General features: G+C 39.4%; 3 protein-coding genes across 5 annotated transcripts in view; 2 read left to right on the top strand and 1 right to left on the bottom strand.

Moving 5' to 3' along the window:
- Positions 1-13,160, top strand: part of crebrf (creb3 regulatory factor) — a 35,763-nt gene extending 22,603 nt beyond the window's left edge. For 2 of the 3 annotated variants that reach the window (XM_050036669.1, XM_050036661.1), the window contains exon 10: positions 539-13,160. In XM_050036669.1, coding sequence (XP_049892626.1) covers positions 539-687 — 149 coding nt within the window. In that variant the 3' untranslated portion in view covers positions 688-13,160. The remainder of the gene's footprint in view (positions 1-538) is intronic. The other variant, XM_050036678.1, reaches the window with a different exon arrangement.
- Positions 13,161-15,676: 2,516 nt separating this feature from the next.
- Positions 15,677-20,955, top strand: bnip1b (BCL2 interacting protein 1b). The gene is made up of 6 exons (XM_050037375.1): positions 15,677-15,792; positions 17,220-17,312; positions 17,416-17,507; positions 17,970-18,077; positions 19,270-19,388; positions 19,594-20,955. The coding sequence occupies exons 1-6, from the start codon at positions 15,709-15,711 to the stop codon at positions 19,788-19,790; spliced, it is 693 nt and encodes a 230-aa protein (XP_049893332.1). The 5' UTR covers positions 15,677-15,708; the 3' UTR covers positions 19,791-20,955.
- Positions 20,956-20,999: 44 nt separating this feature from the next.
- bod1 (biorientation of chromosomes in cell division 1) overlaps positions 21,000-23,710 on the bottom strand; it is a 13,020-nt gene continuing 10,309 nt past the window's right edge. Inside the window, exons 5-6 of the mRNA XM_050040981.1 lie at positions 22,618-22,867; positions 21,000-21,946 (exon numbers count right to left, since the gene is read on the bottom strand). Of these exons, the coding sequence (XP_049896938.1) occupies positions 21,625-21,946; positions 22,618-22,867 (572 nt within the window). The 3' untranslated portion in view covers positions 21,000-21,624. The remainder of the gene's footprint in view (positions 21,947-22,617; positions 22,868-23,710) is intronic.

The following is a 23,710-nucleotide window of genomic DNA, read 5'->3' as shown; positions in this document are numbered from 1 at the left end:
AAGTATAGCTTCTAACCTGTTTATACTAATGCACACGTGTAACCGTGGTAACATATATCAGAATGGGTACCTTCTATGACGAAAAAGCTGTTATAACGGCCATGATTGTCACTGACTCTGTGTACTTCGTCAACTCATTAAGTCCATTAAAAGGTGTGACAGTGATCTCACAGAATTAAGCCTGGAATCATTACCGCACAAGATGCCTTCTTTTCATCCTGTCTCTTTATTGGTCATTATTCATAACTTGCGATCGATTTGTAGGCTGATAAAGGTCTACTAATAATGCTTACAATCAGATATTTCTCTATGAGCTCTTTGTGACACCAAAAAACATGCATATAAACACTTTAAGAAGCATTTAAGTGCTGCAGAAACTGTCAGTCACCAGAATTTGACTTCTACATGTGGGTCCTGATGATGCAGGATGACAATCACCACAACTGTCCGATCTATGATTTACCTGTCACCAGTGTTACCTGTATCATTCTTTCTCCTGAACCAAACTAAAGGTGTGAAAGCACCCTTAATGTCTAAGATCTCCCTTTATGTGTTTCTGTGTGTGCAGTGGCATCACCTGTTGCTGGGCAGACTTCAGACTTCGTCAACAAGATCTTGGAGAACACAGGACGCGGCGATCCCACCGGCGGACTGGTCGGCCTGCGTGTCCCCACCTCCAAAATCTAGACAAACCGTGGTCCACTGAGAGAAGTGGACTAGATATTACCACCGTGCTGTCCCATTGTAACTATGCTCCCCTCTGCATGCCCCTCCAACCCAGAGTACATACACATTGTTAGTCACACAAACACACATACCACTCCCTGTGTGTATGTATGTGTGCTTGTTTTAGCCATGCACCTGTATGGCGTACACCCTAGCTTACTGTCTCTGCACGCTGTGCGCAGAGTCAGTGCGTCACTGTCTCCCAACCCATTGTGAGCGTCTGTTGGGAAAAGCGCCTCTTAAAGCAAGGGATGGTTAGGTGTATAGCTAATAGCACGTCCTAAATCCACTGGTGATTATTAGATGTGTTTAACATAGTGTTGTGTAGGGTCGGTTCAGACAGAGGTCTGCTTCCAGGGCTGACATGGAGACAGTCACACGAGTGTAACCACTGGAAAACTTTCACATAATTTGCTGAGGTTGTAATGACAGAGGAAGAATTGTTACACATCAGACACCATCAAAGGTTGGAAAAAGTTCCAGTTATCATTTCCTATAGGAGGCTTGCCTCACAGGGCAACAAACTAAACTCCAAGCTCTTACAATTGACCCACTCAGTAAAGTACTATAATAGCTTTGGTTGCCAAGACAGCTGCAGAGAAAAAAAAAAAGCAGCGTTCTCTGAGGCGTTATGGGGTGGCAGGAAATATTTTGTATTGAAGGCCTAAATATGTTCATGCCATCCCCTGTTTGCCAATCAGGTCTGCTGTTGTTAAAATGTAGGAGTTAGCAAAAAAAGCTCAAAACAAAAAAGCAGATAAAGTTAAAATTACACTTAAACGATTAAGCGTCAGACATCCTGCTGGGTGGAGGTTTGCGGCAGGCAGGAGGAAGCTTATCGGCTAATTTTGACTACGTTAACTTAAACAACATGAGGTAGCTGACCATGTGGAGAGGAAGTGCATGTCGTTTGGTGCTTTTCAGCCTTGTGCTGGTTATAACTGGACTGGGTGAAACAGGCTTTTTGCCAGAACGGGAGCAGACTGTGAGGACGATGATGATGGTGGTGATGAAGAAGAAGACATAGACAGTGATCCATCTCCTCTAGGAAACTGTACATAGAAGTGTCTCCCAGTGAAAAACGGCACCGGCTCCCCTTTTTGTACAGTAGAGAAGACCAGGCTAACAGTTTGGTGTGTTCATACTAGTGTTTGATCAGAGTTCTATTCATTGTGCCTTGTGTATGTATGTGTGTGTTTCTGTAAGTCTGAGTGAGTGTGTGAGAGGGACTGAACGAGAGAAGGTGATTGGTCAGAGCTCCCCGAGGTCCAGCCAAGGAGAGGACTACTTTACACTGAGGGAGTTTGTTAGTGCGAGGATGGAGACATTTGTGGGGTTCGCTGTGTATTTCAGTTGTCTAAAGATATTCTGAATGTACATAAAACAAGTGGAAGCTCTCGTTGCGTGATGCCACAGAGTCTGTGTATATAGGAGGGCTCTGCAATAGATTACTTTTGGTTTTTGGTACTCTTGTCTTTAGGGATCGGGGGAGGGTTAAGAGATATTTTCGTTTAGAGTTACAAAAAAAATATTTGCACACTATATTTTGATTGTTTTTTGTACCAAAGACACATGCAACGAAATGGCGACCAGCCAGTTAAAGTAAGGTTTTGCACAGCTTACCTGACGCCGTATTGAATGTAAGAAATGTGGGAGGGTCAGGGAACTTCATAGAACTGTGAAATTAGCTTGGGTCCAATTCTGTACAGAAAAGGAACATTCATGAATTTTTTTAAAATCTGAAAATCAACCCCGTCTGTGGGCTTCTCCAGTAGATGTGTTGCTTAGCAAGCACTTCATTCCTGAACTGATTCCTACCCCCCACATGCTAATTGTTTTAATGGCGCTTTCTAGGATAAAACCCAAGAGCGCAAGTAGATAAGCTATGTTACATTTTTGCTTGTTTGTCAAAATGTCACCAACAATAACCAAAATGTTTTGTTCCTGTTGTCACTTGTTTGATTTCTGTATGTAGAAGAGGTCTAGTCATCATCAACAGAATATTAACGGAATTGTGTTTTAAAGTACTGTATATAGACACATTAATGCTATATCTATCAATGGTGAAATGCCACTTTTCATGACAATTGATTCATTTTTAAGCATGACACATTTCTAAAAGCCTATCCTTGCATCGAGATGTTAGAGGGAAAAAACACAAAAACCAAAAAAAAAAAAAAGTTCTTGTTATATTTTTGTACTTTAGCTGCCTGCTAGCTTTCCTGTTGGTTTGGAAGTATTCATTGGGAGGAGAGAAGGAGATGTGGAGGAAAAGAGGAGACAGGTCTTAAAGAGCAGCCAGTCAATCTGATAGTTTGATATATGAATCGACACTTGACCTCTTCAGTCTCCTTTGCTGGCTGAGGGAAATACAGAGAAGCAGGACTGGATTTATTTAAAACATAATGCAGTGAAGCCATGGTCTAGTTTGAATGGTCTATAAAGAGAATGAGGACATGCTGTCTTTAGCGAGGACAGGAAAGCAAGGAACTCAGAGGACAACAGCGTGAAGATGTGAGGACAGTTTGCATAAGAAAGCCAAAGCCATTTGATTCTGGCCCAAACTGATTTGGATTCAGCGCTGCGCATTGTCATTCAGATTTCTACACGTATTCCCTCTGTTGACCATGAAGTTGGTTGAGTTTTGCATTTCCTGGGAGAGGCATTGTTCCTTTTGAGGTGGCATTGCTGGATTTTTATCTGCCTGGCCTTGCCTTTGGTCCTCAGCTCACACCCTTCCTGACCGCTAAGAATAACTTAATTTACCACAACTCAGAGTTACAGTATCCAGGCCACAAATTGGCAGCATGTCCAACCTTTAGAAATGCATGATGCCTGTATGCTTGCCTCCCTGCTGCCTCCCCGGAGGAAACGCCGCCATTCCCGGGAACTTAAAAATTCAACCAAACGCGTCTGATGAGGCTGAATTCAGGTTAGCTTGAAGTGAAGAAGGCGCTGCTTCACAGAATGAACTCTGATGTCTGACGATGGTGGTCTTTCTGTATCGTGTGATTGAATAACAGCTAGTGCTACATATATATATTTTTACTGATTTCTGTTCCGTCTAAAAAGGGAGAAATGGTGCTTTTTTCTGAAACTAGAATGATGAGTATCCATGATTCTTATTTGACTCCTTAGTCTAGTTGTAGCCTAATGACTTGCTCTCCCCTACCGTCCATAGCTATTTTCTTAGTAGTGATTCATTTTTGTAAATAGTCTATATAAGTTAATATGTATCTTCTAAATGTTAGATATATGTATAGAATACTCTATCTTATATGTTTGAAAACAAAAGCACTTTGTCCAAAAAAGGAAAAAAAAAAAAACACAAAAAAAAGAAAAAGAAAAGCATTTTTTTCTTCCATTTGCTGCTAAAAGGCCTGGTGTGAATGCTGCAAGTGTACTTGACGACTACTTGCTAGGATAGGTCTATTACCTGACTTGGCTAGGTCTATAAACTAGCAGGGATTAGGTGTAGGACCTGACGAGGGCTAGATCTACATGTTTCTGGAGCCATGTAATGATGCGAGGTGTCGTATGAGCGCGTATCATTGCTTGGCTTTTGGTGTTTTGACAGGATAGGTCTATTTCCTGGTCAGGAGCCGTGCGGATAGGGTGTTTGTGGTCTTAAAAAAAAGAGGGTTTTGATTCCAGGGCCCCTACGTTGATCCTGATGCTGACCCCCTTGGCGTCATGATTCATTTGCCTTCAGTAGAGGTTTCCTATGGAAAAACTGATTCTGCTTTGGCTTCCTCTTCAGGGTGATGTACAGTGTAGACACATTTCTCCAGAGAGCTATATTGTTATCATTTGTAAACTGATTTCTACTTGTGACTTAATGAGGAGGGGGTTTAGCCTAGGGCGGCCAGGAAGAGCCCATTTGAAAGACGTTGTTCCGGGCCGCCTTAGGGGAAGTTACTATATCACTGTACTGTATGGCAAGCCAGTTACAAATGGAGGCTCAATCCGGACACTTATTGCCTTTTTGAACTTTTCACTTACACACAAACAAAAATAATAACATGGCAGACATGTCAGTTGCCAAGGGGTGTGCCCGAGGTTGATGACATTGTTGCGCCAATATACAGTCAACAACAACAAAACCATTCAGCCTGATAGGCTCAAAACAACCTTGACTGAAGTAGCAGACGTGGTGAAATAAGTCTGAAAAACAGCTTCAAAAAATTTGAACTACTTGTGCTCAGTTGTATCTTTTGGGATAATATTTGAAGCATTTTTTCGGCTACAGTTTTGCCCAGGTCTGGCAGGGGGTCAACAGTGGTTAAAGGGCTGCTGGTTGGCCGACAGTAGAGCGGAGCGTTTGTGTTTTGTAGTCGATCACGAGGCTGATACAAGAAAGAGTCCTCACAGGTTTTTACATTTAACATGATAGGCGCAAGCTGTGCAACTTTACATTCAAACCAGGAGACTCTGTGGCATTTTAACAGTCAAGGAAATGAGTGAAAATCCACGCCAGTAAAACTATTCCTTATTCTTTTTATTTCTGATGACATAAATCCTATACAGTCAACTATTAAGCTAATAGAGTGTGTAACTTTGTGCTACTCTTGTCCAATAAAAGCTAAGTGGATCCATAAAGCTCTTCTTCAGCAAATCAGGGTAATATCGTTCTTCTATCTGACATATGTGATGACATATAAAATCAAAAGAAAATATATTTATGTATTCCAATTATTGTCGCCATTCTTTACTCTGTACAAAATATTTTGTGTGTGTGCGTGTGTGTGCGTGTTATGAAATATCAATGTCAATCAATATAGTGCAATGCTCTCTACACAAACTGAAAAAAAGGCCAACAGACTTGTCACAAGAATAATCAAAGTTTCTCCGCTTTCTCCAGATCGGTATTCTAACATACACAACCTGCAACATTTTCCTCTCACAAAGGATTTGACTCTGATTTCCTGCCGTGATCCAACTGGGGTTTGTCACTTGGTGCTGATTACTTTTCGTTATCCAACAAGTCATCCAAGAATTTAAATGGCATCTGTATTTAGATCCACTCACAAATAACATGTGATTATTGTTCCCAATAACTGTCATCAGACCGGACTTCCCCTCCCGATCATTTTCATTGATTCTAACTGTCCCTGTTGGACCAATCAGAGGAAGATTCACACTGATTCTTACTCTGAACAACAGAATGATGATTTCTGTATTACTGAGCTGTATGATCGCTGTTGTTAAGCATACCATTATTTGTTGTGTAAAAGTCAGACTCTGGGATTTAACACCACTGTACAAACTCACAGCAGAGCCATATCCCATCTGTTAGGTACAAAATATTGACCAGAACTGCGAAATTAATGCACATATTCTGGTGCATTAGGACGTTGTTTTGTTAATTTAAATAGCAAGTGGAATTTCCTTTAATTGTTAAAATATTGGTATAAATCCAACTTGTGTAATATTTGGTAACACTTTATTATTGTTTCTGAAATGTTGGAATATTTTCAAAGAAGTTTCATGGAAGGAGCTATTTATTTGGTTGTAGGGAAAATAATTGATTCACTTAAAGTGCAAAGCAGGAAGGCTTCAACATATATGGAAGACATTGTATGAGTGAATACTTAACTTGGCTTTAAAGCTGCCCTAAGCAATATTTATATATTTAAAAAAAATGATTTATTTACTTCATGTAAAGTGACAGGTTGTTGCCTGTAGTAATCAACCCACAGAGAACTGAATAGATTCTGCAGCTCTGCTCATCTCAATTGAGCATTTTAGCATCTTTCAGCTTTTTGTTTTGGTTTTCAGGCCTGAAACTTTACTGGTTTTCGCAGACAGACACAGTTAGCAATTAGCTGGTGAACAGAGCCTCATGCCCAATAACAGCAGCAGATTTAAAGCCAATTTGACATAGTGGCCAAAAGTGGAATTACCACTTCCGAGTTCATTACATTGACACTGTACGTTTCTGAAAACTACAAATACGTTACATTTGTACATTATTTTGTAACAGATACACTGAAACTTTATTTGTCACAACGTGGTGGGTGGTGAAGGTTTGGTTAGGTTAAGGCACAAAAACAACTTGGTTATGGTCAGGAAAAGATTTTTGTTTAGTGGCAAAAAAGCTGCTGGAAAAACAAGTCTGTAAAAAACACCCAGGATCAGTGCCACACACTGTTGGACATGCAGCAGGTGTTTGTTGGATTCAAACAGTCGTCCACCAACCCCTCAACATCCCAGTGACAAAGTCAGCTTAGATACTTCGTCATCGTAGAAACATTGATATGATTCGTATGAAATGTGAAAATATAACATACAGTTGTGGTTTACAGTAACGTACAATGCAAACATTTTCTTCTGGCGGTTTGGCTTTACCGTGGTGCCCTAAAAGACTTTATCGCAATGACTGACAAATTTTTTAACCAGAAGTCAAACTTTTTTGGTTTCATGCGCCACTGAGCAGTTTACGTGGGAATGGATGGGGCCCTGCTTCCAGTGCTGTATCCCGTTCTCTTTATACATCCATGGCATGGCCTCAGACCGTTCGCCATTTTCTACTTTCTCGCTTCAGCTTTGATTTGCTTGAAATGGATATGCCATCAGGTTACTCTTAGATTACCATGATAAAAGCACTGCTTAAGTGAATCAAATTCACTTAGGCACCCCAGGACACAGGGAAGCATTTAGCTGAGTTGGTAGATACCAAAAGCAGATCTTAAAGAGACTAAATATTGGACTTAAATTCACCACATGGCCAGAAACAGGACTCCAAATGAATGATGCTATTTGCTAACACGTTCACAACAACTTTGTAAGGGAAAAAACACGAAATAGCTGTTTCCAAGAAACTTCTCAGTATGTTATTATGAAATTACAGATCTTAAAGATGAATGTTGCCAAATATTCTTTCCTAAATAAATGGGGTTTGTCAAAGAAAAACTACAAATTACCTCACCTCCTGCTGGTTGTGATGTCAGATTTCAGAGTCTGGTTTTCCTTTCGGGGCATTTCAAATGTTTCCTGTCTTGTTTGGACCCATGTGGGCTGCCCTCGTTGCTTGTAAAAACACCTCATCTTCAGAGGCTGTATGCTTACGACCCTCCACATTTTTCCCTGTGTAAAGTAGATGCATACAGAAATGTACTCTGTGACATAAAGAAATGCTGTGGGAATGATGTTTCTGCATGCCGATTTCCCGCGTAGCACTGAGAGAATCAAGTGACGTCTGGAGTTCTTCGCAGATTGGGAAATAATTTGGCCAATCAACGGTCTCCATCATCACAAAGTTCACTCACTGCACTGTCAGTCGAATGATTTCATACTTGCTGCTATTGAATGAGCACAAAGAGACTTAAGTTTTTGATTTCGAGTGTCCATGACACAATTACCGTTTATTATTATCACACACCCCGTTTTTTGTTTTCAACACCTTTTTTCCTACGACAGTCAAAAGACCAACAGTGTTACTCACCATGCACTTGGTTTTTGAATATGATGCCTGCTGAACCAGGTGCCTTAATCAAATATATGAGAACACAAATCTGCACCTTTTGTCAGTCTGGAGGGGGTTTCCCTACAGAAACAAGGGGCTGGGTTTCCCAAAACCTAAACTTGAAGTACAAAAAGCAAATGAACCTCATTTTAAAACCTGAATCAAAACATTTTGTATCCGCCTTTAACAGCAGATGAGAGCTGTTTCACCCTGCAAAGGATTTCCCCATCGAAGTATTACTAGAGAAGAGCATAAATAAGAACTTATAAACTAAATTGCAGTTGTTTTGGGAAACCTGGTTCCGTTTTGAACTCTTTCTCTGCCCACTACGCCATGTTATTGTGTTTTCTGTATTGGCTGCTGCTGCTATCACCGCTGGTGTGTCCGTGTAGAGAAGAGCAAACTTCCACTGTGTCTAAGGCAGAGGGAGACTTGGGCCTGCTTTTTACCTAGTCAATTACAATGCATCCTTCTTCTTCTTCTTCTTCTTCTTCTTCTTCTGTGGTTTTGACATGGAGCACCGTGTTGCTGCCTCTAGAGACCTTTTTCGAGAAAAACAAAAGAAAAAAAGCATAAAACAGAACTTTCCGTTTCTTAACTTTGCTATTATGAAGTGCCAGACCCTCCTTGAAGTCAGTGTGTTGGCACTGAGTCGCAGGTTGCGAATGAAGCGACAAACTGAGCATGGAGGTAAACTGTGGTGCTAATCTGTCAGTGGCTGGGTGCTAACATGGCTGTGTTAAAAAGCTGTATTAGCCATATTATTCCTTCTGTTGATGACTCCGGTCAGTCTTGTGTTTCTGACTGCTGCACTGCTGTATGCTGACATAGCGAGGTATAACTCTGCTGCTGCTGCTTTGCTGATGAATGTAGACTAGTCTTCCTCAGCAGGATCATACAGACAGACGTGAGTGTCTGGCGGAGCTTTTTTCCTGTTGTGCTACTTCCTGTTAGACATTTTGTTTGGAACACAGAGGGAGACTCTTGTCGTCAGGATCCAGAAAAGATCATGAATGTTGTATCTTTATATGGCCGTTGTCCTGCTTGTATGTTTAAACCTTTTTTTATTAATTAATATTATGGTTTGATATTTATGCTCTGACTCTGTCAAATGTTTGCACATTTGAATTTTTATTCCCTAAATTATATTTTATTGCCTTTTTTCCCTGATCCAAGTGTTCATACCATTTCTTTGATATTTATTTGTTTTGTCCTGTAAATTAACATGTGAGGAGACAATTTGTTGAATCAAGACTTTTTACTAGCTTTTCCACAAAAGCAGGCTTCATTAGGAGTCACATGAGGTTCACAGACATGAATCAAAGTCACAATGAAAACGGAAACTATCTGGCAATTAGTAAGTAATAATTACAACATATGTTTTCTTGTATTTTTACGCAGAAATCTTATTACATGTGCTCATGATTTATCGTTAATATGACCTCATCATACGCTACAAATTTAATTTATAGAGGAGATGCAATTAATTAAGTAATGTTAAATTACATGGCAGAGAATGCGTCATCAGATTATTAAACAACTTAAACAACAATAGAAAGAAATTAGTGAAAGACATAAATCAGGATAAAAATTGATTTACAAAAAACTACATAGACAGATACATGAATGCAGCAATTATCGCACCTAACAGAGCAGCACTTTTAAATTTCGTTGTATTGTTCTCAATATAATGACAATAAAGGCACTTTGACTTTTTTTTACTTTTTTTTGACAGCAAGATGAATACTTAAAGGAGATCAAATTTACTAATTGTTGGCAGACGAGAAGGTTGTTCCCAGTCGTGTCTGTACAGTGAATATAAATCTACAGCAAGCATCTTAGCTTAGTTTAGATTAGCACAAGACTGGTTTGTGTAGACGCACTTTCACCGGAGTTTTAAATAAGCAAAACATTTTTTTTCTATAAACAAAACTTACAATATGTCATCAGAATAACTTGAAAAGTGAAATTACATAAAAATACCACACATTATGGCTTGTTTCTGTGTTCTTGTCTTCCTGTCCTTCGCTAACCTATTACTTTATACTTTCACTGCACTATGTTCTGCCCTAATATCACTTAAAGGAAACAAGAACTGCAGTTTCATTGTGACTTTGAGTAATAGTTGTCTGTGAAGCCCATGCAGCGTTTTGTCATTGGAGGTTTGAGGCGTGTAGCACCAAACAGAGTTATAATTTTCCGAAAATGTGATAAAGCCTGAAAATGAAACAAAATTTGCACTCAACTTCATCAAAAGTCTGATAGAACCCAGCAACGCAATAATGTCACCAGTAATGTCATAAAATGTCTGGATTGATATTGTAATAACATTTGTACTGATAATGTAATACCATAATACATTATTGGGAATTTAACTATAATTTTTCAAATCAGCCTTATTGTCTTGACGGCCCCTCTGGAGTTGCGGCATTTTTTTTCGCGCATGCCAAAACAATTAGCCTGTGCTCTCAGATATTTGAAAGCACCATTTGCAACACAAAGTGATGCTAATTTCGCCTTATTAGGAAGTCATTCACCACGTGTGTAAAAAGTACCCAGACATTATACTTAAGTCAAAGTAGTGGTTCTCAAACTTTTTTGTCAGGCCCCTCTTTGAAATTAGAAAAATCCATTCCCCATCATAATCCATGGGGATGCAAGAGAATTTAAGTCAGTTTCTACTTTTAAATCTGCTTAAGTACTAAGGTCAACTTTTTTTTTTTAAAATCTAATTTCAAATTTAAATTGAAACCCCTTTTGAATGGAGAGATTTCCACAAATCAGATGAGGCAAAGGAGTCACTCAGTCACTGTTGACTCGGAACATTTTGTGGAGATTGAATTGACTTCATAGCTCGCTTGTGTTATATTAGCCATCTTCTGCAGCTTTTGTCACCTGAAATCGACATCAAAGAACTAGTGATGACAAGGCTGACCATTGTGTCGCCTTACATCGCCTGTGTCTGTGCCAAAAAGTTGCACTTGAACACACCGCAAAGACTGCATCCAGTTGAGACTAGCACTTATGTTCTACGCCTGTGTGAAAGGAAATAACCTTTTATACCAGCAGGTGGCAGTAGTCTGTGTTCGTCATTCAAAAAAGGAAACTGATAAGACTGACAGGACATATTAAAGACATTAGTTAGCCAGTTAGTACATGAACAACACAACCCGATGTTGAAAGAACCAAATTCTGAGCTGAACTGCCGATTTTATTCACCGACAGGCTCCGCCATCTCTTTTTCCGATTTAAAATGCTGAATCAGCTGAAAAAAGCTGACGAAGGCCGTCTAATGCCAACTGTGCAGGACACACCGCTAAAACCAGGGCGGCATACACTCACTGACGACCCAACATTGACCAACGGCCGACTGTTGGTTTGCTGAAAAACAAAAAAGACCCACATTAAAGTAAAAATGTCATAATAATATCAGTCAGGATTTTTATTCAATTATTGGTCAAGTTATTACATTGTTGGATTTTATTACATTTTCAATGAGGTTAAGTGCAAATCTTACTACATTTTCAGGCGTTGCTACATTTTCAGGAAATTCTAATACTATTGGTGCCAAGGCAGTTAGGACTCATCGAGTCAGCAATGTTAACCTCTCCTTGACACAGCTCCTCTTTTGTCATGACTCTGGACCGAGGTCCGGGTGCTCCACAGCCTTGGAGCTCAGGTTAGGAGTCGGCTCGCCTGCTCTCTCTAACTTTGGTGGGGAAATTTGAACATTTGATTAGTTTTCTGGGAAAACTTCACCACTGCACCAGAGATGTTCCGCCCCCTTCTGGGTGCTTTTCTTTTTTCAGAAGGGCTTTGGTTCGCAGTTGTCTTGTCAGGGAGCTCCTGAGATTAGCCAGGGGCCACTAAAGGCTGGTGGGCAGAGACCCCTCACCTCCCCTGCAATGAATGATCGGGGGTAGGGAGTCATTTCCTCTTCTGCAGACTGATTTTATTAAAGCAAACAACCCACCCTCGATAATAAAAAAAACAAAAAACCCCTGTTTCCATATCTACACACGTCATCATCCAACACTGCAGTGATTTACATCTCCTTCCAGATTTGCCAAAATGCATGGCGCGAGAGACATTTAACAAACAGAAAATGTTTATAATGAAGCATAAGTTCTGTTTCTTTTATTTTTCAATTTTGATAATAAAGACAGACAGTAAGACGATTTCATAGGAAATCCATACAAGTCCAAACATGTAGAGGATGTGGGAAGTATCGGTCACCCTGAGCTCCACAGCTACATGCCATTGTTATGATGCTTCTGGTCTTGTATGGTAACTTATTTGACTAGATCAACAGCATGGGATCTTTCTGTAGTTAGTCCTGTGTGTGTTCCTCTCCCCAGTCTCAGTAGGAAGGCTGTACTTCATTGCTAAGTGCACTATAATAGATCTCTTGGTGATTATAATTTCATAAAGAAGCAAAACCTGCAGAAAGTGTATCCTGCTGAAACTAACTTGATCCTCTCTTTAGCAATGACGTCTATATTTGTAGTTCACATATATGCCTGTTCGAATACAATATCTTGACAGTTGTTATATTTATGTTGTGTAATAAATGTCGTGCTGGGTTTTTACTTTTGTTTTATCTAACGTTTTGTTTTTCCATTGTATTTTCTTTTCTTTGGAGGCACAGTGGGTGGCTTTATGCACAGGAATGGAAATTTAAAAGATGTTTTTTTTGTTTTGTTTGTTTGGTTTGTACTGTAACGACTCATTCTGGTTCAGAGCTTCTGACAGTTTTCGTCTCTGGCTGCTCGACATCCTGCGGACACCTGCCCCGAATCTCTGTTGTGTTATTGTGCCTCTCTCTTTTTCTTTTTCTTTCTTATTTTTTAAATCATTCTTTCTCTGTTGTATCAGCCGGGAGTTGGTACCACAGCTCTGCTTGTAACCACAATAGTCTGATTATGTTTATTGATTTTAATATCAAAATAATAAAACCATTAGCACCCCATCCTGACTCCTGTGGGTTTGATTGGTTAATGTAACTGTGTGCACAAGATCCAGTGTTCATACTGATTTATACAAATGTTTTAAAGGTCCAGTGTGTGGGATGTAGGGGGATGTATTTGCTGTAATGGAATATAATAAGTATGTTTTACCTTAGTGTATAATCACCTGAAAAATATTTTGGCTGTCAAGGTCACTGTGACCTAACTAAACATGTTGGCCATAACTCAGGAATTAATGTGCTAATTATGACAAAATTTTACACACGTCTGATAGAATGAGATGTTGAAGTGATGACATTTTACATCCAAAGGGTCAAAGGTCAACTCCAATGTGACATTGTAATATTTGCAAAATGCCTTTTCTGGCCGCTATCTAACGCCATATCTCAGGAACAGAAGGGGAGACATTTGGTCACATGCTGAATTGGTGACACTGAGGGGGAAGATGTGTGTGAAGTGTCCATGTTTTAGAATTTCTATCTTGCAGTGACATCCATATGTGAAGCATATGTCTTCTGTCATGGCTACATATGAGTCTGGACAGACATGGATGCAAACTGTAACCAAAACTTGACTAGTTTGAGGTGGTAAGCCTAGTTTTAATGTCAAAGTGCTTTATTCATTGTTTTTACCATGAAAAATCACTGGATCCGTTTGTTTTGGAGAAGAATGGAGAAGAGGGAAACTATGCTGATAATTCGTCTCCGAGTAAAACTGTCTTGAATGTCTGGTTCTTAAATTATCGGAGAAAAAAGGAGCACACATTAGCAGGACCTAGGCCTCTCTGCAATGTGCCAAACAGCATTGGAAAAACACTGATGTGTAACATGAAAATGCTTCATTCAGTGGTTTTACCGGTTTTTATCATCTGGTGCGTTTGTTTTGGAGATGAAGGGACCTCTGCAGTTTATTCAGCTCCCAGTAAAAATCTCCTGAACAATGAACAGTGAAGGAATCCTAACCCGGGAGTTCAGGCTTGGCACATGAGAGAAGTTCCAGCTGGTCGCAATCTGCAGTCCTCAGCCCTAGATTCCACTAAATCCTACACACTGCTCCCTTGATTGAATTTTTACAGGGTAAATAACAGGTCTCACAGGTGCTTTCATCACCTTTGATATGTCCACTTTAATAAGATAATATATGTATAAAGGAGTGGGAAAAAACTACACAGATTACTTAATGTATATATACATTAAGTACTCTGTGTAGTTTTTTTGTTATAACACACACTACTGGAAATCTTAGTCCCCAGCATCAGCCTCTACTAAAGACATAACTCTTGAAAAAACAAACAAAAACAAACAAAAAAGTCACATTTTTTTATATATATAATTCTAAGGTGGTGCTACTCAAACAGAAGGAAATCTAATTTAGTATCATCTGGGATCTCGTAAGTAGTTACAGCACCAGGATGGTGTATATGGGATTGACTTTAAATAAACTTCAGTTGCTATCTTCATCATAATGAAAGAACTTGTCAACCAGTGCAACACTGTGGCTCAGTTATGCTTTTTGGACATTGTCCATGGTGCAGAGGAATAAGCTATATAAGACTTTAAGTCAGCATTTGTTAGCTAATTAATTCACCATTGGTCTCTTGGATATTATAGAATATCACCAGACTTAAAATCCTGCAGGACCACACAGCAAATACAGAATGGCTGCCGTGATAAATAACATCACTTGCCTTCGAGAGGGTGTAAAAACCAAAGCGCCAACTTCCAGGGCCAGAGGCTGAATCCAGTGCCTCAAGGTGCCATACCACTGATGGTTGTCTCTTTCCAAACTTATTCAAATAACTTCTTAGCTTTTTTATTTTTATTTACTTATCTTTTGGTCTTCTTTGGCTTGGATTTGGAAAAGAGGGTTTGGATCAGCAACTGAGCTCTGCAGCAAATATTAATTGACCACCAGATACAACATCACGTCAGATACTTGCACATTGATCTTAGATGTCATTTCTCTATTGATAAAACTCTTCGTATTAAACCACAAGAAAATAGTACAATTGAAATATATAAATAACAAAAATCATAAGCACAATCTAGCCTTGATCTTTCCAACACATCCTTCAAAGAGTACATTTGATGTAAAATCTTGAACAATACATCTTTGTCCTTTTTACTAAAACAGTATTTTTCTCTGGGCTGAAATTTGACTCAAGTGCAAACCAAAACATTGCTATGTTGAGCTTATTCATATATATAAAAAAAATCACGTCTACAAATTCTCCATTTTTGTACACACCCAAAACATATTTGTGCGATCACACCTGCATTGCTCTGTTGAGTGTTTTAAAAATGAGGGTCTGATTCAGCTGAATATTTGTGTAAATGTGGTCTAACCTGATGAGGTAAACTTAAATTTTATTTCAACATCACATATTCATTAATCATGCAACCATACATCAACAGAAAATGTTGTTTATTTTGTTTATTTGACAGGATTTTAATGGTGTGCAGTGTGACAGGAACAGTCTCAAATCTATTGCTTCGCCTTCAACAGAGCGCGCTGTCTTTTGAGCCTCCTGCTTGCCGTACAAAAACAAACATGGCGTCTTCTGCGGATGTACACGTCCGAATTTGTGGACAAGAAATCATAAAATATGACCTGGAAATTAAGGCTCTCGTTCAGGTAAGAACTGAAAACGTGTTATTTGTCCATTGATTTATGTTTTTTGCTCATGCTGGTATCGGTTTTGTTTCGGAGAAGGCATAAAACTAGCTAACACACGAATGAAGCTAACGTTAGCTAACACTTAATGAAAGCAGTTAAAAGAGACACAGTGGAAAGAGGAACGTGTTTATTATTGTTGTGACGATGTTTCATCGTATTTCCTTCAGTCTCTGCTGAAAGTTTTATTCGCTCTGTTTTATATATCTGACGTCTTCACGAAATAAGTAGCTGATGTAACAGCTGTTGATGAACTGACCTACATAGGACGGATCAATGAGGAGTTACATTAGTTATCAGTTGGAAACGGGTGTTTAAACCTGATCTGTTATTAAGCATCACACGAGACCTTTTGACCAAGTAGTGAATCTATGTTAGAAAAAATATGTAGTTTAAAATGCACGAATAAATTACGTTCTGTTAGTAAAGAGATTCTCCTTAGATGTAAATAATATTTTTAATCATATGTTTACATAAAAAGAAAGAACAATTAGTCTCATAATTGATTAGTTAATTGCCAGGCAATTACCGGGCAACGATTTTAATCAGTGATTAATTGTCATAAATCTTTTCTTTAAGCAAAAAATGGCAAAAATGTTCTAGTCCCAGCTTCTAAAATGGTAATGTTTGCTATCGTGCTCATTTTTGTTTTATAGTAAACAGAGTATGTTGTGTTTTTAATCACACAAAAAGTATGAAATTGTGATGAGCAGTTTTTATGTTATTCTTCTGTATCATTTTATAGACCAGAATATTAATTGCTTAACCAAGACAGTAGATAATTCTACAGCTAAATCAATAATGAAAATGATCATAATTTGCAGCAATAATATTTATAATAAAAGTTTAAAGTATTTGAAAATGTTTACCTGACATACTTTAGACTTTATATATTACAATATTGTGTGCATGATAATTGTGTATAAGTGATATGAACAAAATCAATAAATAAGAAGAAGTGTTTACTCATTTGTAAATTTCAGACTATAGTATTTGTTTTTTTAATTTTTACAGAAATAATGGCAAAAATGTTTGAGTTTATATAGAAAGTGTGACACTAAGACAATACTTCGGGTGTGTTATTGGTGTGTTTCCATATATGTATATATCAGTCACCACTTGACTATATTCATATAATGTTATAGTAAAAGGCACTTTACTGGTTTGATATTAATATTTAATTTATTTAATTATATTTCAACCCTGTAATCAATGTGTACTCAGCCAGTATGAGTCAAGTCAAGCTGTATTTTCTAAAAAATAAATTCCAAAATATTTGTTATTGTTGTGTTTCTGTGTTTTATTTCAGTGTTTTGCTCAGACAGACCCTGAGGTAGATCATATAACCATGGATACATACCATTTAATTGTGTTTGTGTTACTTGCAGGACATCAGGGATTGCCCCGGGCCTCAGTCAGCTCTCATGGAGCTCAACTCTCAGGTCAAAGAGAAGTTCAACCAGCTCAGACTCAGAATACAGGTCAGGCCTCACATCATAAGCATGCTGTGTCGGACCTGAAAGATTTCCTGCTCAAAATCCAAACTGTTTCACTCGATGTGGTCATGTGATGTGTTGTTGTCAGGATCTGGAGCAGATGGCCAGAGAGCAAGACAGAGAGATGGACAGACTGGCCATTCAGGCGGAAACAGAGAGCCAGAAAAAACAAATGCTGAGGTGTGTGAACGAACACGCAGACATGAAAACTGCAGCAGTCATCTTCATTTCTCTATTGAATCTTTGACTTTATTGAAGTTGTCAATCACACTAAATGCTAGTGTTCAGTCCAGTGTTTAAGTGAGTAAAGAGATCTGTATCTGGCTCTCAGTCAACACATCAAAATGAGCTGTCATGTTTGGCTGTAGTCCCTCTTCGGTGGTGCCTCTGTCTGCTCAAGTGGGTTTATTAGTAATATTTTAAATAGTAGCTTGTATTTTATTGTGTTCAATAAAATTTTCAATCTTGTGTTCTAGAGCTAATAAGACTTTGAGAGGCTGATGAATGCAAGTAGTACATTTGGGACTGATGGGGTTAAACAGCATGATCATTAAACAAACTGTCCAGATGAGAGGAAGAAATCATTAACAGTATTTACAGTTCTCAAAGTTGGTTTCTGTGTTTTTTTCCTGTGGATTCCAGTAACCAGACAGCGTGGAGGAAAGCTAACCTGGCGTGTAAACTAGCCATAGACAACACGGAGAAGGACGAGCTGCTGCTTAGAGGAGAAAACCAGAGCACCAGGCAGAGGTCAGTACAATTCTACTGAGAATCCACTGTGCTGCTAAAATGATGAGTCATACCTACAGTTTTTGGCAAACTTTAACTTTTAAGTTGACTGTAATCTGAGTCCAGTCAGGAGAGACTCTTGGCATTGTAAGTAGTTTGTCCTTGTTAAAAATTAAATTACAGCTGAACCATTACAGTAAATTATTTTATGATTCAAAATAATGCATAGCCAGCTGGTTATGAAGGTCACATGGTTCACCTGCAGCGAATCATTATCTGTTACAGAATCACCTCGAGTAATTTGCCAGCGGCTATAATGCTGTTCAGCATGACAACTTTTATTAAGAAGGAGAGGAAATATTTCCTCCTGCCTGAACATGGCTTTTGTATGTGATTGTAAAATATCATGTTGGTTTCTGGTAATTTGTGATGACTCATTCATTTTTTTATTCAACATCTCAAATTATTAAAAACAGATGAATCATGAATGAAAGCAAACATTTTAAGTTATGACTTTGCTCTGCTGGTAGAAACGGGATGCTTTGAGAAACCAAACCTTAGACTGTATACAAAGATGGACGGCGCATCTCCACTTTCCCCCCGTACAAAAATAAAGCCAAAATATCCCAGACACGGCTGCTGCCATTTTGCGCTGGTGACGTCATTTGGAGCCAGAGGCTGTGCAGAAGTGGCATCTGCCAGTCTCAAGTTCCCACCCATTCACCCATCCTACCAATCACGAGCAGTGCCGTTGACCACAAGCACATCATTTGGCACACACAGCTGTCAATCATGACATCAAAGCCCCATGTTGTTGTTCATGCACACATGAGCAATCATCAGCATGATAAAATCTGTCTAAAATAACAGAAACCATCTTTGTGAAAAATGTATTTGATGTGCAATTTGATTTTTTACTTTGGCCCATGTGCTATCCACTAACATTGAGGGGGCGGGATTTATGACCTACATTGCAGCCAGCCACCAGGGGGTGATTGAGGTGTTTTGGCTTTGCTGTCATGTTGTCCATGTTTATATACAATCTATGTTACAGACAAACAACAGATTTCGTGGACTCCAACAAACATCCACTTGTACAGTATAAAAAATAAAACATCATATTACTGCTACTCTGCTGGATTGTAGATTAAGCTGTTTCCCAGAACAGCAACAAAGCATCACCTGAGCTGCTCTGTGTGTGTTTTTGTCTCAGGAAGGTGACTAAAGAAAGTCTAGTGGAAACCAGCAGCAACATCACAGAGAGTCTGATGTCTATAAGCAGGATGATGGCTGAACAGGTGAAGCAGAGCGAGGACACCATCGGCACACTGGGTAAAAACAAAAAGACTACTTTGTCCATGTGCTTTTTTTTTGTACATTTGTATGTTGTAATGTACAAAAGGTAAATCAAATGAAATCAAAATCAAATCATGTTTTTCTCTGTAAAAACCCTTTTACATTTAAATCTCCTGTCAACATTTTTTAACTCATCTTGTAACTCTTTATACCTTTATTACACCTCCTTCTCCTCACACAGCCACCTCCTCCAGGACGGTGCAGGAAACCAACGAGGAGTTTAAAAGCATGACGGGAACCATCCACCTGGGAAGGAAACTGATCCTCAAGTACAACCGGCGGGAGCTGACAGACAAGCTGCTCATCTTCCTGGCTCTGGCGCTCTTCCTCGCCACCGTCCTTTACATCCTTAAGAAACGTCTCTTCCCCTTCATTTAGCTGGTTGGCTAAAGGACGCACCCAGGCTTCAGGAACAATGTTTTCCACGTATTTCACTCAGCAGATAGTTACCACAAGGACTTGTAGCAGGTATGGACTACTTGGAAGAGACTGGACTGCTGCACAGAGACACTGTCAAGGGAAACTTTCTTCTTGTTTGACACCCTAATTTTTAGCTTGAATAACATGCGGGTTTATAAAATGTGTATGAAGGGTAAACTGGCATTATGAAGTTTCATGCAACAACAGTGGTAAGTTTAAAGCCTTGATATGCTTCAAACAAACCTGTGCTGTTCAACCCCAGCTAAAGCCAAGTCTATATGCTTTTTGCTAATAGCCACACCCGATGCTGGGGTGGAAAGCCTGCTGTCAAACCCTCCACCTGGTTGCTATACACTGCCTTTTTTTCAAGTAGGTATAGCTGCGGCTGGAGCGGCCTCAGGAATCACCCATCACACCTACACGTTAGTCCACGATCAGCCCCCTTCACCCCTTGATCCAGAAGCAGAAGCTCAGTCGTGTAGGCTGAAAATGCGACTGCAGTTATACGTCCCCTTTTTTAGAAAAGCACCTTGAAGCATACTGAGGTCTTAATACTTCTTCTGGCATTCGGAACTAACCAGGGTTTAAAGCCATAGTATTTAATAACGCTCTCTTTGTTTACTTATTATCAAATTGATGTTTTGTTAAAGGAATACTTGACCCCCCAAATGATCATTTGTATATTAATTACTTACCCTGTGTTATGTTAATTTCAAGAAGAAAACTGTGCCAGACATGCATGCAGTGAATGAAGCTTTGCGGCACTTCCGTTTCTTCTGTGAACCCGGCGTAACACGGGGTGAATAATTGATATTCAGATAGTCACTGAGGAGTTTAAGTATTCCTTTAAGTGTGTATGTTTCAAAGATGCTGCTGTTACAGCTGTTAACGAGTTTACCTTGTGCCTTTCTTCCTTCCAACTGGACATCCAGAAAACTAATCTCTTAATCATCCTGTGAAAGGCGTGCACTCTGTCGATAGACTGTGTGTGAATGTTGATTAATGTTTGTTAGAATAAAATTGAATATTTCCAACATATTGAGGGATTTGTTGTTGTGATGCATTGTCACAGTTGCGCCAGCAGATGTCAGGATACCCAATATTTATCCCCATCAGAGATGCTGTACCATTAGTTTGTAACGGACTGACTAAATAACACACTTCTCTCTGTCCAGAGACATCATTGTAGTTTATTTAAATTCAATCAAAATACTTACAAATGTACTTTTAGATTCATTTAAATAAAAACTTACAAAACATAGCTTGAAACCTGGGGTCTGTATGAACTTGAATCGTTCAAGTAGAACATCTGAAATACACATTTATAACACGTCACAACCAAAGAGTGCTTCCCTCCCTGCAGACTGCTCCCTGACTGTCTACAAGATAACATTTGATAGCGTGTCAGCTATATGGTGCATAATATCACAATCCTCATAAATACAAAAACAGATTTAAATAGGTAGTATATTGACTCTGAGCCATCAGCTGCACTTGAGCTATTCCCTGTAGTGTTTACTTGTGTGTGTCCATGCCCTTTGCTGAAGGATACAGCCACTGTGGTTTACAGTGATGTTGAAGTGAGGTAGATAATTGGTTTTCATCCTTGTACAATGTCAAATGTAAAGAAAAATATTAATATAACACAAATACCCAACAGATTAAACAGGTTATGTTGCATTGCTTTCACCAGCAATACAATTCATTCTACTCCTAATACAACAGTAATAAGTGCATGATCTTTGTATCTTTGTGTACCCTGTCTGCACCCCTGTGTAACTGGCCGGTCTTTCTATGAAGCTGTAACATTGGATTTCTCGGACAGACCAGATTCAGTCGTGTTGTCAATCTGACTGAGCCTGCTCCTGTCCTCTGGTTCGGCTGCTGTGGTTGGCTGCTGCAGGGTTTCTTGAGCGGAAACAGGCCAGGGCACGGTGGGTGGTGTGGCTGTGGTTTGCTGTGGAAGGTCCGTTAGGCTGAGAGTGCAGGTGCTACCGAAGCTGCTGCACAGCGGCCCCCAATGTTGCTCGCACTGCCTGCGCAGCCGCCGACTGACCCACAACCTGACCTCGTCTCCACACTTCAACAGGAAGTTCATCAGCTCCACGTACGGTCTGGTAGGACATGCACACAAAAGAAAGAATGACCTGCTGTTAAACACAGACTTGTGGTATATTCAAGAAAATAAGATAGCAAATATTTTGAAAAGCACAGGTGTTACCAGCGTGTGCAATACCAGGACCCTGAAACTGAAGAGCTGAATGAAATTTTAGCCATCATAATTTTTTGTTTTTATTATTCACACCCTTTTCACATCCTTACTGTGATATATCAAAATCCCTTACGTGAAAAAGGCCAGTGGGCTCACAAGCACGAATCAGCAACAGCTCCTGGTGAGGAATGCCATTTATTTCGTGTTTCACTTTTAAATATTTATCTGTGAAATGCAAAAATGTAGTATAACATGAACCAAAGTAGAGCAGATTCATAAAGTCAGTGGACTAAACCTGTAATGCCCTTAAAACAGCATTAGCCTATCTGTGTGAAGTTGCTAACACTAGCTAATGTTAGCCACCAGAAGCCATATGTAAGCCTGTAGCAGGAAAAACCCCTGTGTGTATTAAATTGATTAATGAGGCATTTTATTGTTTATTAATTCAAGTTTTCATTTGTGAGAAGAAGATTGTGATCTACCTTCTTTCAAAAGTTGCATACTCTTCCTTTAAAGTAGTAGTATTATTTGTTTCTGTGTGTGTGTGTGTGTGTGTGTGTGTGTGTGTCTCACCCTGAGGGAAACATCAGGTGGAACTGGACCAGGCTGCCCATGGTATCAATGTGGTCTCGTAGAGCCAGGCAGAGCTGGTGTTTGGAGTAGCACTCTCTCTGCAGCGAGAACACCATCTCCTTTACCGCTGAGCACCTGCGGCTCACACAGCTGAAGCGCTGCCGCAGTCCCAGTGCCATGCACCGCAATGCATCCTTCACAAAAGACTTGCCCTGGGAGGAGGAGGAGGAAGAGGAAAGCAACAGGATAAATCAGTGGGACATTGCTGATGGTTCTGTTAGAAAAGCTGCTGTACTGAGCGATCGCAACATCAAATCTGGCCTGGGATGTTGGTCAACCCCCCTGTTTCTTTGACTTCCTGTGTAAAATTACATACCTAGACTTTATTTTCAGTGTATATCCAATCTACAAGAATATGACATTTTGTGTGTGGTTACTATCTCAAGTGAATAAAGAAACACCATTGTCACAATAAGCAGACATCTGTAAACCAAACTGGAAAAAAAAGTGACTATGCATGTCAAAGACTGGGCCATATATGTCTTTTTACAGAGTCAAAGTATGTGAAAATGTGTCCAATTGCATGATGATAACTTAAGTTGTAGGCAAGTGCGATATTTTCTTACAGAGAGTCACCATAGCCATTAACAACCTAAAACAATATCAAAAAGAAGTCATAGTATATTCTGTCATATAAAATTTGATATAAAAAGAAATATTACAGTATGCCATAAAAAAGTTCACATTAAGGGCGCTAGTTTCCCGGCGCAGCGCAGGGTAGCGAACCCCGCGCAGAGCTAGATTCAAGCAGCGCAACCCGAGGCGCACTCAGTTTGGTAGTTTGGCAGACCGAGATGTGCTGAGATGGGTGTGGCGGTGCAACAGGGGGAGGTCGACAGAGACCTCCCCCTGTTGCATGAGGTCCAAAATATGATAAAAAAAAAGTCATAGTATGAGACCTCATACTATGACTTTTTGATCATATTTTGGACGACATACTATAATATGACTTTTTGATCATATTTTGGACGTCATACTATACTATGACTTTTTGATCATAATTTGGACGTCATACTATACTATGACTTTTTGA

The sequence above is a fragment of the Epinephelus moara genome, chromosome 3 (genome assembly GCF_006386435.1).
Source record: "Epinephelus moara isolate mb chromosome 3, YSFRI_EMoa_1.0, whole genome shotgun sequence".
Classification (NCBI taxonomy): Eukaryota; Metazoa; Chordata; class Actinopteri; order Perciformes; family Serranidae; genus Epinephelus; species Epinephelus moara.
This window is presented reverse-complemented; position numbering and strand designations above follow the sequence as displayed.